The sequence below is a fragment of the Trachinotus anak genome, unplaced genomic scaffold (assembly GCF_046630095.1).
Source record: "Trachinotus anak isolate AG129_WGS33_773 ecotype Australia unplaced genomic scaffold, CSIRO_AGI_Tana_v1 ptg000028l, whole genome shotgun sequence".
NCBI lineage: Eukaryota > Metazoa > Chordata > Actinopteri > Carangiformes > Carangidae > Trachinotus > Trachinotus anak.
Genome location: NW_027273879.1, coordinates 10,236,606 through 10,252,556, shown reverse-complemented (window position 1 = coordinate 10,252,556; position 15,951 = coordinate 10,236,606). Strand labels below are relative to the sequence as shown.

Genomic DNA, 15,951 nt, shown 5'->3' with positions numbered 1-15,951 from the left:
CCATAGGTTGACTCGTCTCTTTCGTTCTCTTCCCCTGTTTCTGTGTCAGTGTGTGTGTGGTAAGGTACCGGCTCGGTAATGATGTGTCAGTGTGAGCATGTCCACTGCGCGCAGACATGTTGCAGTGTAATGCAACCAGGCAGGTGTGAGGGTCACAGCCAGTTTGTGGGCCGGCGTCTTGAACCCTGCTGTCTGCTTTGTCTGACCGTCAGAGGAACCCCTTAATTAGACCCTTTGGTTTGCAGCATCCACCCGACGCAGCCCAGCAGACACTCAGCAACAATCCCTTCATTAAATGCTCCTGGTTGACTTGGCAAGAAGAGCCTCGGTTTCCCAATTCCTGCTGCACAAAGGCCATGTTAAGAATATCTCCTCTAATTTTTCACTTTGAATTGAGAGCACCTGTTTCTTTTTTTTTCTTCTCTGAGAAATGAGTGTGTGTTGTCCTTATTTCGCTGAATATTCTGATTCGGCAAGTTGCTACGGCAACTTTCTGAAGTTGTTTGTGTCTAAATTATACAGTTAAACTTTGTGCTTCGTGAGCTATTATAAAAGTTGTCATTATGCAATGGTGTGTAAATACATTTATGTAGGCCAATGCACTGAATATTGGCCTATGTTATGTCAAATCTGTAAAATGTTGCTTACATGCTTTTCCTCCTCCTCTTTTTGTCAGTCCTAGCAGGTCAGAATGATTAATTATAGGATTACACACTGCTGCACAGTGTTATTCCAACAGAATGTTGCCTTTGGTTGGTGCATGTCTGCAATGTGAGTACATACCATTATGTAAGATGCCAGAGTAAAGTAGAGTGATCAAGTGGCCAGAAAATGAATGGGAACAGAGCTGTGAAGGAATTAACTGAAGTATGGCTCACTGGCAGCTAGTCCTGCTGACAAAAACAAGGAGGCTTACTCAGAAGAGATTCGGCGAGACCTGGCCCAGTGACCTTCGGGGCTACAGAGACCGAGAGGGAGAGGGGGAGGATCGAGGATTTCATTCCACTGTTCTTGGCCGGTCCATGTTGTTGACCCGGCCGTGGAAAATCACAGAGCTTTTTCTTAATGGCACCTTCAGAGCCGGACAGACACTTCTTTACATCTGTAAGGTTGTGTGGCTGTTTTGTAACCACTGTGCCCATGGATGAAATCTGAGCCACAGGTGTGTTTTAGGTGCAGTCACCAGTTGGTCCACAGAGAGGGCATTGTGCATTGTTGTTATCGCAGCCTTTCAGTTAGCTCCGGTGTTAGTGGTCAAATATAAAGAGATTACATTTTTGTTCCACCAACATTTTTGATCAGGTTCTCATGAAGAAGCTACATCGGGGGTAAAAAGAAAAGTGGATATTTAATGAGGAAATCTGATCAAGTTTTAGCTTCAATATTGTGCTATGATATACACAGCTGTAGCTGTTTGACACAAGATTGTGCAGGATAAGAAATCATTTCAGAATTATTGACTGAACTTGTAACAGCAGAATACGATGTGAGAAATGTTTTTTAGAGTGGAATGCTCTGTAACATTTCATAAAAACTGGTATATTGCATTAGAAAATGGAACAAAAAACAAATGAGAAGCAGACTCAGACTCTCTTTCAAAACAGTCCACGCAGCCACTGTATAATTACTGTCTAAAATTGTCTTGGGGATTTGCAAAGCAATTAGTCTGTCTGACCTTCTTCTGATAAATAAAAACATGTTGGAGTCGTCGTGAACGAGTAAAAGGAAACAAAGCCTTTTCAAAAATATTCTTATTATCAGTCTGAGCCGCATCAAAGTTTCTTTTGACAATTTACAAAAGCAGAGTTTGCCAACTTGCGGTATTACAGTATTACCACATACACTGTGGAGTGTAGTATTACTATGACACTGTCTTACCCAGAAAGTTTACCAGTCCTCTCATGGTAGCTTCAAGCATCAGATTGTACTGGTTTAACTGGTTAGATAGCAGGATATGATTGTGGAGGCGTGCATATATGTGGTTGGTGTGTGAGTGTGTGTGTGTGTGTGTGAGTGTGTGTGTGTGTGTGTGTGTGTGATGTCATGTGTGCATGACTGTTGGCTATAAATGGCCTTTTTTGTTGACCTGTCTCTGATTCACAAAAACATAGGTGCGGCAATGGAGAGGGCCCTGTCACAACAGACCCAGAGCTTGGTCCTGGTTTGACAGGACAGGACGCCTGCTGCCTAACTGGTGGGTTATGATGGGCTTTGTGAGGGAGGAGAAGGAGATTTAATTGAATCTGTTGTGGAACAGGGAGCCAGTTTGAGGATGAGAGGACAGGATAGATTTTCGGGAAATGAGAGAGATTTGTTCTCCTGTTAATACTGAGATATTCAGTATAAATACAGTATATGAGATTGTGGACCGTCCTGCAGATCAGTGAGCTGGACTACTTTGAGGCATTCTTGCATTCACAGGCTTTTTGCATCAATGTGGTGAAGTACCTTGATCGTCAAACCAAAATGAGACATGATTTAGGAATTTTACAGTTCTCGATTGCATCTTTATAAAAACTTTTTTATGATATTAAGATATACAATTACTTATATTATGATTGCACTTACTGTAGGTATGAAAATGTCTCTAATAAATATAAAACACAGTGCTAAAATGACTGCTTTGCATGCCATCTCTGGTTTAGTTTCGTTATAAAGAAGCTTCACTGGCTAGAAGCAGTTGGGTGAAATGTTTATGAGTATCACAAAAGTTTTGACATTTACGACCTGACGCAGACAATCAGCCTAACAGAAACTGTGAGGTTGCCACAAATTTAATTATTGCCTGCATGCTGTGCATCTTTATGCATGACTGAATGCTGTAAATTCAAGTGCGTGGAAACATCATGTTCTCACCTGGTTGTCACGGTTGCAACAGAGTTTACAAGAATTACTTTCATCCATCAGACAGGTCAGATCCTGAATTAAACAGTAAAGCGTGATAGGAACACTTCATTTTCTGTGTGAAACTTAAACCGAGGAGTTAAAACCCCTCTGAGTGCAATCATCACATAATTCTCCAGAATTGATAGCACTCCTTATTTTTCTGCATTCTTCCAGTTGTTTCATGTTGTTAGTCAGTATAACTGGCAGAGAAAAAGACAGGGAGGGGGATAAAAAATAGAAAAATGATTCAACAGAAGTGATCATGTTTCAGTGATTTTCAATATCTCAATGTGTCGTCACATCATGAAAAGAAAAAGAGAGTGAGGCAGACTGTGAGTGAGAGAATAAGACAGCGTGACAGAGTGAGGGGAAAGGAGGCAGAATCTCGCTGTGACAGCCTTTTCACTCCTTATGAATGACGTTTTTCTTCCCTCTCAGCATTCTGTGGGACTTCAAAGCGTCAATCTCAGCAGAGCGATTTGGCCCGACTATTGTGTGCGTCTTGAATATTCATCAGGGTCTTTCTTTTCCGAGAGGCCTGAGACTCTGCTGGGGACCTGCAGGGATCTCATGATATATTGCCATTTCATATAACAGTGGTGGATATAGATATAGTCTGATATCTTGTTTAAGCCTGGGTATCTAGATTTAGATGGATACATACTCTCCAGTAAGTTCCACGCAGCTGTTGACTAGGCTCCTTTGTCACTTTCCGTTTTATTCCTATAATAAAAAAGTCAAGCACTACATAATTATTAGCTTGTTGTCAGGAGACACTTTATAACTAGGGACTTGAAAATGCACTATAGCCTGTTGTTTGGCACATTGCTGAAACTATTTGTTGAATAATTGATTTACTGATTACTCTGTCAATGAGATAGTTTAATAATTTTTCTAATTGATTCACTGTTTATGGTGTTTTTTTAGCGAAGACGCCAAATATTTGCTGCTTCCAGCTTCTCAAATGTGATCATTTTCTGTTTTTGCCTTTTGTCTCCATTAATTTAACATCTGTGGGTTTTGGACTGCAGTCTGAAGATGTCATCTCAGGCTTTTGGAAATTGGGCATTTATTTTCTGACATCTTGTAAAACTCAATGATTTATTCATTAAACTGACAAACTGATAATGATGGTAATCAAATAAGTTGCAGTGCTAGCTCTGCACCACGATACAAAATGTAGTATGTAATTGCTTCTTACAACTCAATGAAGAGAGGAAGCAAATCCTTCTTTTCGCCGGATAATGAAGACGGTGTCACTCTTTCTTGACTCTTTTTCACCCCAGTTGGACCATTTGGGCCGGACAGCTGTGTTGCCACGGTAATAAAACGCTCTCCAGTGTTCTATGACGGCAGTTTTAACCCTGATCTGCTGAAAAGCCTCCTAATTTCACAGAGCTGTGGGTCAGCTTGGCCCTGGCTGGAACATCGCTCATGATACGCATTCCATCTCTGCCTGCAGTAATTTCATCATCTGTGTTCTGCCATGGCTTTTTGTTTCACAGGTTAGCGGTGATTTTTCACAGTCATCCATCCCGTTCCTCTTGCTGCGTGATGAAAGGTGTATTTACTCCTTCTGAAATAAAAAACGTGGCTCATTTTCATGGTGCATTGTAACAGTATTGCTAGTCTTAATGTAAGGTCTCTATTTCATAAGAAAATGTTTGCCTTATGAAATGGAGACAGATTATTACAAACAATCAGGGTGCATTAATTGATCTGTGACTGCTGGAGGCCGGAGTGAGGCGGTTACACAGTCTGCAAAACAAATTGAAAATAATCGCACAGCTAAACAACTCCCCACACAGTCTCTTTCAAATCAAAACCTAATGCCAAGGGGTCAAAGCCAGACGTGGAGCACCATGGGTAAAAACGAAATGAACATACTGCACCAGATGAAAGTTCACCATTGCATGTGTCGCCATGACAAGTGGGGAGGTGACTGGTTTGCTGAAGTACATTGTGCACAGTCATTATGTGGAGTTACATGTATTTGACACATTTCATTCAAAGAGAATGTCTTATAGGATTTTAATTTGTTTTATTTTTTACTTAATTTTATTTAATTTGAAAGCTAAGTCCCTGTGCTTATATCCTGTGCTTATATTTTGTATCTGTAAGTGTATATACTATATATATTTGGGGTTTTGCTGGAACAACCTTGAGTTTGAGCTTGAGCGTCTACCATAGTGCAAATAATCAAAGAATGGATGAGATATGGTCAGGTTGGCTGAGGTGGAAAGTTCGAGAGGTGAAACTTGGATGGATTAAGAAAACTGGACACCATGTTCCTAGAGGGCCCTCCTTTCATTCTAGTAAGTTTCTCCTTGCAAAACATGTGCTGAAAAAATTGCCAGTCTTCCCCTGGCTTCATGGAGCATTCTCATTCAAGTCCCCCTGTAGCTGAGCCGGGTGACCTCCTGCTAACTTCAAATGAACAGCATGAAAACAATTTGCAAAATACGGCTGGCTTTGGGATTTTTTTAATTTTTATTGGACCTAATGGCCTGAATTCTGACAATACAGAGAGTCATTTCAGTAGTGTTTGTTACGTGGGGGGCATTTGTATATTTGATGACCAGTGGGCGTCATGTGACCTGTAATTACAACCGTGGTCACTACGTCAGAAATTAAAGAAACAAGTTGGCTAGCGTAGTTGCCAACATTTGGCTCTGCATTTTTGCAGATTTAGGTTTTGCAGACAAAAAAATATCCTGACTTTTTGTTCTTTGTATTGGTCAAGTTTCAAGCCCTCAAGCCCAAGCCAATTTAACCCCTATGACACCATCAGGGTTATTTTCGTAGACTTAGGAAAGCTCCTTACAGGGCCACAGAACAAATTAACCTCTGTTTTCTCAAAATAAGCAGTACTCCCCATGATGAGTAAACTATACCTAAATGTATGAAATTGGTGGAGTGCTCCTTTAACGCAGGTTTTGATTCGTGTTCTGGCGCTTACATGTCTAATATGACTATTTCTTATTCCAGTTGTAACAAACATTGTGGTTTCCCAGAGTGATCGAGGTGCTGACAGAACGATTTCTCCGGCAGTATTAATCATCCTGTAACTATGTGTGTGATGACAGATGGGTTCTGTAGTTTAAATTCAAACTAAGACAGGAGGGAGGGGAGGAAGAAGGGAAGGAAAGTGAAGAGTTAATTTCACTGAAACCAACTCTTCCAACCAGTCTGTCCCACTTTCAACCCCTTTATGTGGTGGAGTGACCCCCACCTACAGAGCTGCTCACTCCCCTTGGACCCCCCATCCCTGTGGGCTGAGCAGAGATGGGGGGCTGAGCTGTCTGAGAATATGGTGAGGCTCCACGCTGCGTGTTTGATGGAGCGCAGAAGGGTGTGTGAGGTTCACTGACCCGTTCACATTGCTCCCCATGCTCTCGTGCTCCAGAATAGGCTGACTTATCACATGTAATACACAGCATCGCACAAATCGGGAGTGACAGCTATAGGGCTAGTGGAGCACTGTAGGGGAGAAGTGGCTTCTGTTCCCACCCAGTTAGGCTTTTAGAGGGGACAGGTGTGAGGTGAAGGAGCCCATTTGGCCATTGTTGTTTTTTTTTTTTTTTTGCCCTCCTCCATCACTGCTGTAACACCACTTTGCTTCCTTCCAACCATTTGAACTAGATAAACATCTTTGTCTTCAAGGACACAGTTTCTCTCTCTCTTCCACGATCTTACATGTTTGATCGCTGAAATTCAGCCATTCAGTCGTGTCTGGGATGTTTCTGATTTGTGCCGGTGCTGTAGTAGACTTGATGTAATCTGTCTAAATGTTCAGTTAATCCTCTTAACTTGTAACCCACATAAATCTTTCACCATTGGAATGTGTCCCTTTTGTTATCTTTTTCTTTTTTTCTTCCTGTGGTATTGCATGTTTGCATGCGTGTCTGCGTGTGTTGGATTAGGGTGAAGTTGCAGAGTTGCGGTGGTGCCTGGAGGTGTGAGCTCTAATCACCTCTAATCACCTGACGTGTGATGGCCTGATCCCTGTTGTAGGTCCACAAGTGCTTGTGTTTTCGCCCCTTTCACACACAGGCTCACACGAGGAGCAGGATTCAGCCTATGTCTGAATTTTAATACCAGACTCTTGGTTTCAGATTAAAGCCCAGTATTTGCCATTCACACAACACCTGTGTCTGCAGCTGTAGTTCCATACACGTTATGTCAAGACGGGGGTTGACATTTTTCAAAGAATTTGGCTGCTTTGTCTGTGTTCGTTGTGGATTGTGTCCCTTTTTCTGGGTTCTAATGGACTGTGGGGACTTTTATTTTTCAGTCTTTCTGTAGTTTTAAGGAGGGTAGTTGTTAGTTTTGATTTTACTTACAGCCTTTTGGTGAATTTGAGTATGTAGACTGTATCCTTTTAAATTGTTAAACTTTGAAACTTTAAGTTTTTTCCACATCCCCTAATTTTTAGTTTTTATGTTGTAAATTGTTATGGAACATGATTGACATAAAGATAATACTCTGCAGAAACAGATGATGTGCAGGGAGTAACTGGTAACATCTGGGATAACAGTAACTTGACAGAATTTCTGGTAAATTCTATGCAAAGACACATTTTGTGAATTCATTTTTAAACGGTGTGCGACTGACCAGGAAATGACCAGGAACATTTACATTTATTCATTTTGCAGACGCTTTTATCCTCACTCACATAATGTGTGTCAGGCAGAATATGCTGTAGCGCCTCTTGTTTCTTGTGCACAGCTCCTCACACCCACTCATACCAAGCACAGGTGCATTTTCTTCTAGATTCTTGCCTCAGTGCATCAAACATTTCTGAGCTAGAAGTTGCTGTGCCTCGCAGGCTTTGGCACCAGGTGGTTTTAGCAAAGTATATGTACATTTCCTGTGTAAGTTTGTTCTCATACTGTAGTTTCTGTGTCCCTCTTGGCATGCTGTGTGTTTGCCTGCCTGTGGCAGTAGTTCATAATGCTTTCACTGCTGCCTTTCACACCTCATTCAACCCCTGCTCACATCCATGGCCCTGGTTCACCCCCTGTTGTGCCCTTCTATTCTGCTCTCCTTTCTGTGTATGAGTGATGTGAGAATCTGTAGTGCGTGTGTGTGTGTGTGTGAGAGAGAGAGAGAGAGAGAGAGAGGGAAGCTGTGTGTGGATTCAGATACACTCAGCTGTTCCCTCTGTAGTGAACCGGTCACAGAAAGGGCTGGACAAATAGCGCAGTGAGAGAGCAACTAAGTAACACCCTCTTCCCCCTCTTTTCTCCCCCCTTCTCCTCTCTCTATGTCTGTCTCTCCCAGGCTGTCAGTGTGGAGTAAAGCTGGAGGCAGCGCTGTGTGAAGTTCCTGAGAGTGCAGAGAGGCAGAGTGGCAGTCACTCACAGAGAGACACTTGTACCGAAACCAGGACTGGCGCTCTTTCAACGGAAGGATATAAAAACGCGGCCTCACACCTCTGCCTCTTTGCACGGGCCTGTTCGTTGTGGCAGCACCTCAGGGATTCGAAGGAGGCGGGTTGGTGCTGGCGCGATGGTGGTGGTGCGGTTGCCTCAGGAGTGGGCCTGGCAGGCTGTTCTCCTGGTGACAGGACTGGCATCACTGAGCCGTGGGTCTGATGGTGAGTTGTGTGCTGGACACCGGCTCTAACTGCTGAGTGTTTTTGGTGCTTCCACTGTCCCGCTGCCTTTATGCTTCAAGTCACGGGGATGATGAGGCCGAGGCCTTCTTCTGATTGTTTTTTAGTTTCGTTTTAATCCTATACTGGCTAAACTGTGAAATGTAAAACTGCAGATTTTTAGAATTTGGGCATATTTGTTTCTTAAGTATCTTAAGTATATAGTTATGCTTTGGGTTGGGGGGGCTGGAATATACTCTTTATTTTTCCAAAGTCAGAAGCATGTTTTCACAGGTTTTATTGTTAGTATTATAAGGTGACAGGTTGATTGTGCTATCCGTCTATTTTTTGCCCCATGGTATTTATGATGAGCAAAAGCTTTTATGATCTCCACAGGGGCTACCATGAAAACGGCTGTGCATGTATCTGCCCCGTCCTCTCCCTTCCCAGTGCCCCCCCCCCCCAACCCCTCTGTTCATGTTTTGAATTGTTTGAAGATGGGCAGCCAGTTGTCCTTTACAATGAATGCCAACAGTGTCACGGTGCCTCGTAAGGTTGTGACAGGCGGGGAGGGTCGACAAGCTCCCAGCCTCAAGAAGATGACACTTGTGCATTTGTTGTGTCTCTGATCAGGAAAAAGTAGAGCGATGTAGCTGGTCAGGTTGGTATAACGGTGGCTTTGGTGTTACTATTTTTTTCTTTAGCTTTTATGATCTCAGAATTTCTCAGCGTGGCTTTTTATTGGAGCTGAAACAATTAGAAGATTGATTAGTTGATTGTAAGAAAACAATCATAATAGTTTTAGTAATTACTTTGTCTCATGTGACAAACACAATATCTTTGGGTACTGGACTGTTGATTGGAGAAAAAAAAAGCAATTTGAAGACGTCACCTTGGGCTTTAGAAAATTGTATTTGACATTTTTCACAATTTTAGATATCATCGATAAAAAAGTGAATCACATTAGCAATCAATCAATAATAAAAAGAATCATTAGTGACAGACCTACTTTTTAATGGGTCATCTGCTGAGCAGAAATACTGTGTTGTCAAGCATTTATTAAGAACACAGTTTGGTGTCAAGCTGTAAAACCAGCATCTGGGTGCACACACGCTCACAAACCCTGTGTGTGTGTGTGTGTGTGTGTGTGTGTGTGTGTGTGTGTGTGTGTGTGTGTGTGTGTGAGTTTATAAATATTGCCATGAAGAGATGGTCTGGAAAATGTCATCATATAACTCTTAGCTGTGGCTGGATTTCCCTTAACAATTGACGGTGTGTTAGTTCTTTAATTTATCAACCCATTAATGTTGTCAGCCTCCTCTTTTGTTAGAATATACTTGTAGTGTATGTTACACAGTGTGTACATGTATGTCATGTATATGTTTGTCCAGGTGTTAGTATGTTTTTCTTCCCCTTATACAGTAAAAATGTAAAAACATCAAATTTTGCACCAGGTTGAATAAAAAGCTTATGTGATTATAATAAAAACAGGTAAATATAATTGACTTTACACTAAAAAACAAAGCGATTTTGATTTTATCCTGAAATTCTTAACTGAAATAGTGTCAAAAATAAAGACCAGCTGCAAAATCCCTTAGTGACTGAGTGGTTCAGAGCTAGCTGTAACTTTCACAGTTGGTCATGAAATACCTCAGCTGCTGATGAATGTTTCTTCAGAGAATTTCCTTTACACTTATCTGTGCAGACTGAGCTAGGTGTTTAATTTCTCATCCAGTGTTTGCCCAGTGGGTTTGAGGGTCAGTAGCCACACAAGTATAAGGGATGTGGGAAGACAGAGTGAAATCCAGACAGGATCATCTCTGAAGAGTCGCATTGATTTTCATTCTTCCAACAGTCTGACTACAAACTGACAAGAGGCAAAGTATTAGCTCCTTCCTGTCACTGCAGACATGAAGCTGTGAGCCCTCTTGGAAAGATTTCATACTAAAGCTCTTTCAGCATTGCTGGACTTCCTCATTTTCACTCATTCTGTCTACTTTCTTTCAGCAATACTTCAACTACCAGTTGCTTTTTCTGTTTCCTCTGTGATCCGATCTTTTTTAAGGTCGCCCAAATGAGTAAAACATGTGGGAGGTTGCCCATAAATCTTGAGTAGCATGGTCAATTTGCCACCTGTTTCTATAGGCTGCTGAGGTTCACAGAGAGTAGATGAACCCTAGCCATGTTCCACCAGTGGCAACTCAGTGGAAATATAAAGAATTCAGTGCAGTTATGACAATTATACCTGGTATGATGGATACATTCGAAGAAATTGTATTGGTTTTAACTCCATTGTATTGGTTTTAACAAAACCTTCCAGATTATGTGAGAATGTGAGATGTCACACCAGCCAAATTCATATGAGCTGTATTAAATAGTGATGTTCGATCTTCTAAAAGATTCATAAGACCAACAACAAGGCCTGGTCTTCTGGATGTGCATGTATAATCAACAGGACTCTCTGAGGGGCTGTTTTCCAAGTATAGTGTGTGGTGTTTTCATTCACAGCAATCTTCAAATACCTGAAAATGTCAGTGCGTCTCTGCAGGAGCATTCAGAGGGGGGTATTAGTTTTGTCTTTATCAACGGCCATTTCTTTTCTGTTGCTTCACTCCACCTCAGTTGCATGAGTTTGAAGGAGATCAAGCTATTTAGTGACAATTGACTGTTCCCAACTGCAATGCCTCTTGGTATTAATTTAGGAAAATGCAAAGCAGGATCATTTTGATGTTATCTTAGGTTTGATATATTTGTAAGTTACAATGGAGAATTATGGGAATGTATTCTAATTTAAGATGAGCTTCATATTGTTCAGCCTCCATGGCTTTAAAAGGAGACAGGGGTCTTTTTGGGGTCCTCATAGTTGATTTGTGTGGCTGACACTGACAAAAGAACTGTATGAGTCCAAGTTTATAAATCCGTGTAACTACATATATGAAACATTTCCAGTTTGCAAGGATATCCACAGTGTTCTGTATCATTAACGCCCTTTGGAGGACATCTGTGTGGAGCTGAGTGTTGTGAAATAAAGTCAGAGTCAGAGTCTAGTGTGGTGCAGTGGTCCAGCAGTACAAAACAGCAGCAGTTGGTCCTCAACAGGACCAGACTCTTCCAGCCTTCTGTGCACAGCTTCCTGTCAGGATGTGGATACAGTTCCCCCACACAGAATTTGATCCCCAGGCAGATGTGCTGCTCCAGCGGTCAGGCATGGAAGCATAGACTTTGTGTGTGTATGTGTGTGTGTTTTTGTGTGTTTGTGTAATAGTTGTTCATGCGCACCACATGAGTATATCTGTCTTGTGAGATTTGGAAGCTTAGGACTACTTTTTGCGAGTTCAGAGGGAGTACTAAAAGCACTAGAGTGCAAATGTGCTCCAGTTCTAACCTTACGACACGTAGTGCTGGAAAACCAAGATTACCAATAGTTTCATTCAAAGCAACTGGATAACTGCAACAGCAACTTCAATATGAAGCTAACAGTCAGCGAACATAGCTTAGCATAAAGAGAGGAAACAACTAGCTTCTTCTGTGCAAAATCTAACATTTTAGATGTTAAAGTAAATATACATGAATAAATAAAGTGAATTTAAGAGGTGGTGGTTGTAGGCTGATATTGCTGTTAAAGTGAGCCAGATATGAGAGTGGTATTAATCTTCTCATCCAACCCTTTGGAAGAAAGTTAATTCGAGTACATCCCAAAACATCAAACTTTTTTCTTTCACAATTTAGGCCTTGGGTTAAGTGCATATGATTTTTTTTTTTTAACATTACACATATCTGGCTGTAAATTCCATAGCTTTTGACCTTGAATAACCTTGAGTAAAAACAGAAGCTCCTGCTCTGTTTTGGCAGAGGTAATATTGTGGGGTGACACATTGTGGTGGCACTATGGCTGTGGTCTCTCAGTATGTCTGTAATGGAGCCCAGCATTACTCGGCGGCTTGGGGCTTTTTCCAGTAAGTCTAGACCACACGGATAGATGGACGAGCAGTGAGACGCATTGATAGGCGTAGAGGATGCAGACAATGTTCGAAAACAAATATCTTGAAGTTCAAAGGAGCAGAAATAAACAAGAGAAGATGAGGCTGAGATTGAGTTTGTTGGAATGAGAGGAGAACACGTGCACGCCCTCTCACTGTGGTCACTACAAAGCCCTGGTTTCAACATGCCAGCTTCTACACCTGCTCTGTGTCTATCAGCCTGTGTGAGTGTGTGTGTGCCTATCTCCTGGTGCGCAATACTTTCAAGGTACAGAAAAGTGTTCAGCTCTGCATGCTTTCTCTACAGTAGCATAATATTCAGCATGTGTGTTGGTTTTTATGGAGCATAATTACAGATCCACACCTTTACAAAGAGCTGAATCTCATGTACCCAAGGGTATTAGTTTCTCTGATAAATGCATGCTGTTTTTTTTAAAGAAAATAATGCGTTTGTATGTTTGTTCCCCGTAATGGTTCCCTCACAATCACTGTTTTTCTTACCCTTTCATAATCAGGATCATTTGTACATTTGAAAACAAGCTTTTCTGTGATTTACTCTATCACTACAGTAAGCTTATAAATAAGTCTCTGTACACCTTTTTCCATGATGACAGCAGTTTGTGTCTCTGTTCCTGACGTTAATGATATATAGCGAAAGTCAGGTTGTCTCTGTCTGTCTGTGTTGGAGTATTTTGTTGTGGATATAGCATCTCTCTGCTGTTTTCACACCCATGTGTAAAGTTTGTTTTTTTTTTTTTAATTTTCTGTGACCCTAGTCTGAGAGTCGAACTAGTTCTTCTGAGGGTGGAATGATTGGATAACAATGTGGAGCAGTGGCAGACAGGTCTCCCTCCATAAATTTGTTGTGGCATTATTGCTGCGGGCGGCGGGAGCCTCAAAGTGACCACCTCATTCCTGCGCAGAGGCAGTCTGGTCACGGCCGGTAAACACAGAACAGGTTGCTGGAAGCTGCACGGTGGAAACAGATGACCTGGTGTGGGCATCGCAGCGGAGATAGAGACCGTGCAGAGAGTGAGGAATGTGCTCTTGTGTGCGCGCGCATGTACAATATGTGCACATGTGTGAGGGGCTCGTGTGGCAGAGGCCTTTGAAGCCTGTAGGGGGTTAAGAGGGATGAGAGGTGGGGTGGTAGGGTGGAGGAGGATGTATGGCCCCTTGGCAGGTTGGTTGTGACCCCCTCAGGGTCAGAGTGCACTCTGGAGACACTGGGGAAGATGTCTCCTTTGAGGAGGTGATTTATCATGGCCACCTGGAGTAACTTATCTCCCTTTTTTCTCATGTCCTCCTCCTCTGCCCATGATGAAGAGTCCGTGTGAAGAGCTCACAGATTAAATGCTGTGAAGTCGCCTCTTGTGAACCAGCGGTGTTAATTGGACCACTTTAAACCATGTTTTTCTTTTCCAGTTTCATAGAAATGAAATTCCCTTGTCAACATTTCTCTCTAATCTCATTACTGGTAACATCTGTAATTCTATCTCGCATTGATTTACAGTTATCTCCTGATGGAAAAATAAAACCCATTATTATAACAATATTTTTATTGATTGCCTGCTGTGTCTTTCCAGTGACGTACAACTTCAGTTGCACCACGCACTTATCTCACACAGCATCCAGAGTAGCTGTGGGCAATATGAGTATTTATCAGGAATTAAATCTGGAGATTAAGAGAAGACATGATTGTTTCATGGGAAACACTCTCAGATAAGTGCCTCTGTAGTGTACAGTGACATAGAACAGATATTAGGCTACAAATGAAAGGAACAATTTCACTTTAGTTTTCAGTTTCAAAAATTAAGGTCACATAGCGTATGCTCTGAAATACCCGACAACTGACTCATCCCAGTGTGTATTTGATTTGAGACTCCATTTATCTCCCACATCAGTAATCCTGAACTGATATGAAATGGTCCAGTGGTAATAATCATCTGGCAACCTTTTCACTGTGAAAGCACAGCTAACCAAATAATTATCTCTCCCGCTGTTTTCTTTGTCAGTGAAAGGCAGTTTGTGGTGGCAGCTCACTATATCCAGTAGTTTGTGACACTGTCAGATGATATCCTTAAAAAAAAAATTCTGTACATTATCAAACAAGCATATGTGTCTTTTACACTTTGTCAGAAAGTGACAGACAATGTCAACCTCAGATCCTCAGAAATGAAAAGAAAATATACTAATACGGACACATTTGGAAAAGCTGACAAAAGGCCAAAAGGTTCAGTCCTGCTTATGGTAGTGAGCTAAATGTAACTTCAGATTGCTTAAAGTGTGTGTTTAAGTGTGTGTCTGTGTAATATTGTGTCAGGGTGTAATACACTGATTCTCAGTGTGTATGTGTGTCTAGGTTGAGGAGCAGCCTGTGGAATGTGTGGGGGATGCAGATCAGATTTCGGGGTGACCTTGAGTGTGCCCCGTAGCTGACACAGCAAGTCTGTTTGGTGTGTGTGTGTGTGTGTGTGTGTGTGTGTGTGTGTGTGTAAGACAAAGAGAAAGAGAGAAAACAAAGTGTGGGAAATGAGGTGTATGTGTGGCAGACAATGGACTACTGTGGTGTATTCATAATAATAAGATTATATTTTATCTTAATTCCCCAAACCTGTTAAGTTATGTGTGGAGTCTGTTCACTTTCAGGGGCATCTTCACAGTATTAGAAACTGATTAAATTAGTTTAGATTAGATTTTATACTTGGATGATTTTTATTTTTATCAACAGTGTGTTTTAGTAGAGGAAAAACATCTCTCTGTTGATAGAACTTGTACTAAGCGTAACAAAGACGGCCTCACGCCCAGGACTCCCGCTGACTTTACATCCTATAGCCTCTTTAATAGTCTGTTGAACACAGAGTGACTCTGTAGTAAACCTGCTCTTATACACCAACCATTAGAAACTCTCTCTCCACACACACACAATCCCCTCTTTGACAACAGCACAGACTGTACATTCAGAACACAATTCATCACCAACCTTTTTAATAGTTAGACATTTGTTGGACAAAATAGATTATGTGATTGCTACTGTGGGTGGATATTCTGAGCAAACATCACAACAAATAAAGATTCTCTTTTGTCCCATAAATACTATTGTACGTTTGTTTTTGAAAGCTTATAATTCATCTTCTCTATCAATATCTAATTTCAGCCTTGAATAACTAAATTGTTTGTAACGTTAAGTTTTGTTTCAAAGAATAGATCAAAACATTTTGCTGTAACAAAGTTTCTTTTGTAGCTTTTGTGTGTTTGATTATGTCGTGTCAAAGTTTAGACTACACTACAACTGAGGGGCATTTTCCGAAATGCAGCGTATGTGAGGGCAACATTTAAATGTTACGTGTAGGATGTGAACTCAGACCTGTTTTACAGTGTGTGCTGCATGCATGTGCTAGAAACTGCATTTTCAACAGTGCATTTTAGTTTAAACAGGAACAGTGATAATCTGGAGAGGTAACACTGCTGAGGCAGTGCCTCTGTCTG

At 41.5% G+C, this 15,951-nt stretch overlaps 1 protein-coding gene across 1 annotated transcript in view; it reads left to right on the top strand.

The window, feature by feature from the left end:
- The window catches only part of bmpr1bb (bone morphogenetic protein receptor, type IBb), a 51,196-nt gene that overhangs the window by 26,154 nt on the left and 9,091 nt on the right, over positions 1–15,951 (top strand). Inside the window, exon 4 of the mRNA XM_071466847.1 lies at positions 8,170–8,485. Coding sequence (XP_071322948.1) covers positions 8,398–8,485 — 88 coding nt within the window. The 5' untranslated portion in view covers positions 8,170–8,397. The remainder of the gene's footprint in view (positions 1–8,169; positions 8,486–15,951) is intronic.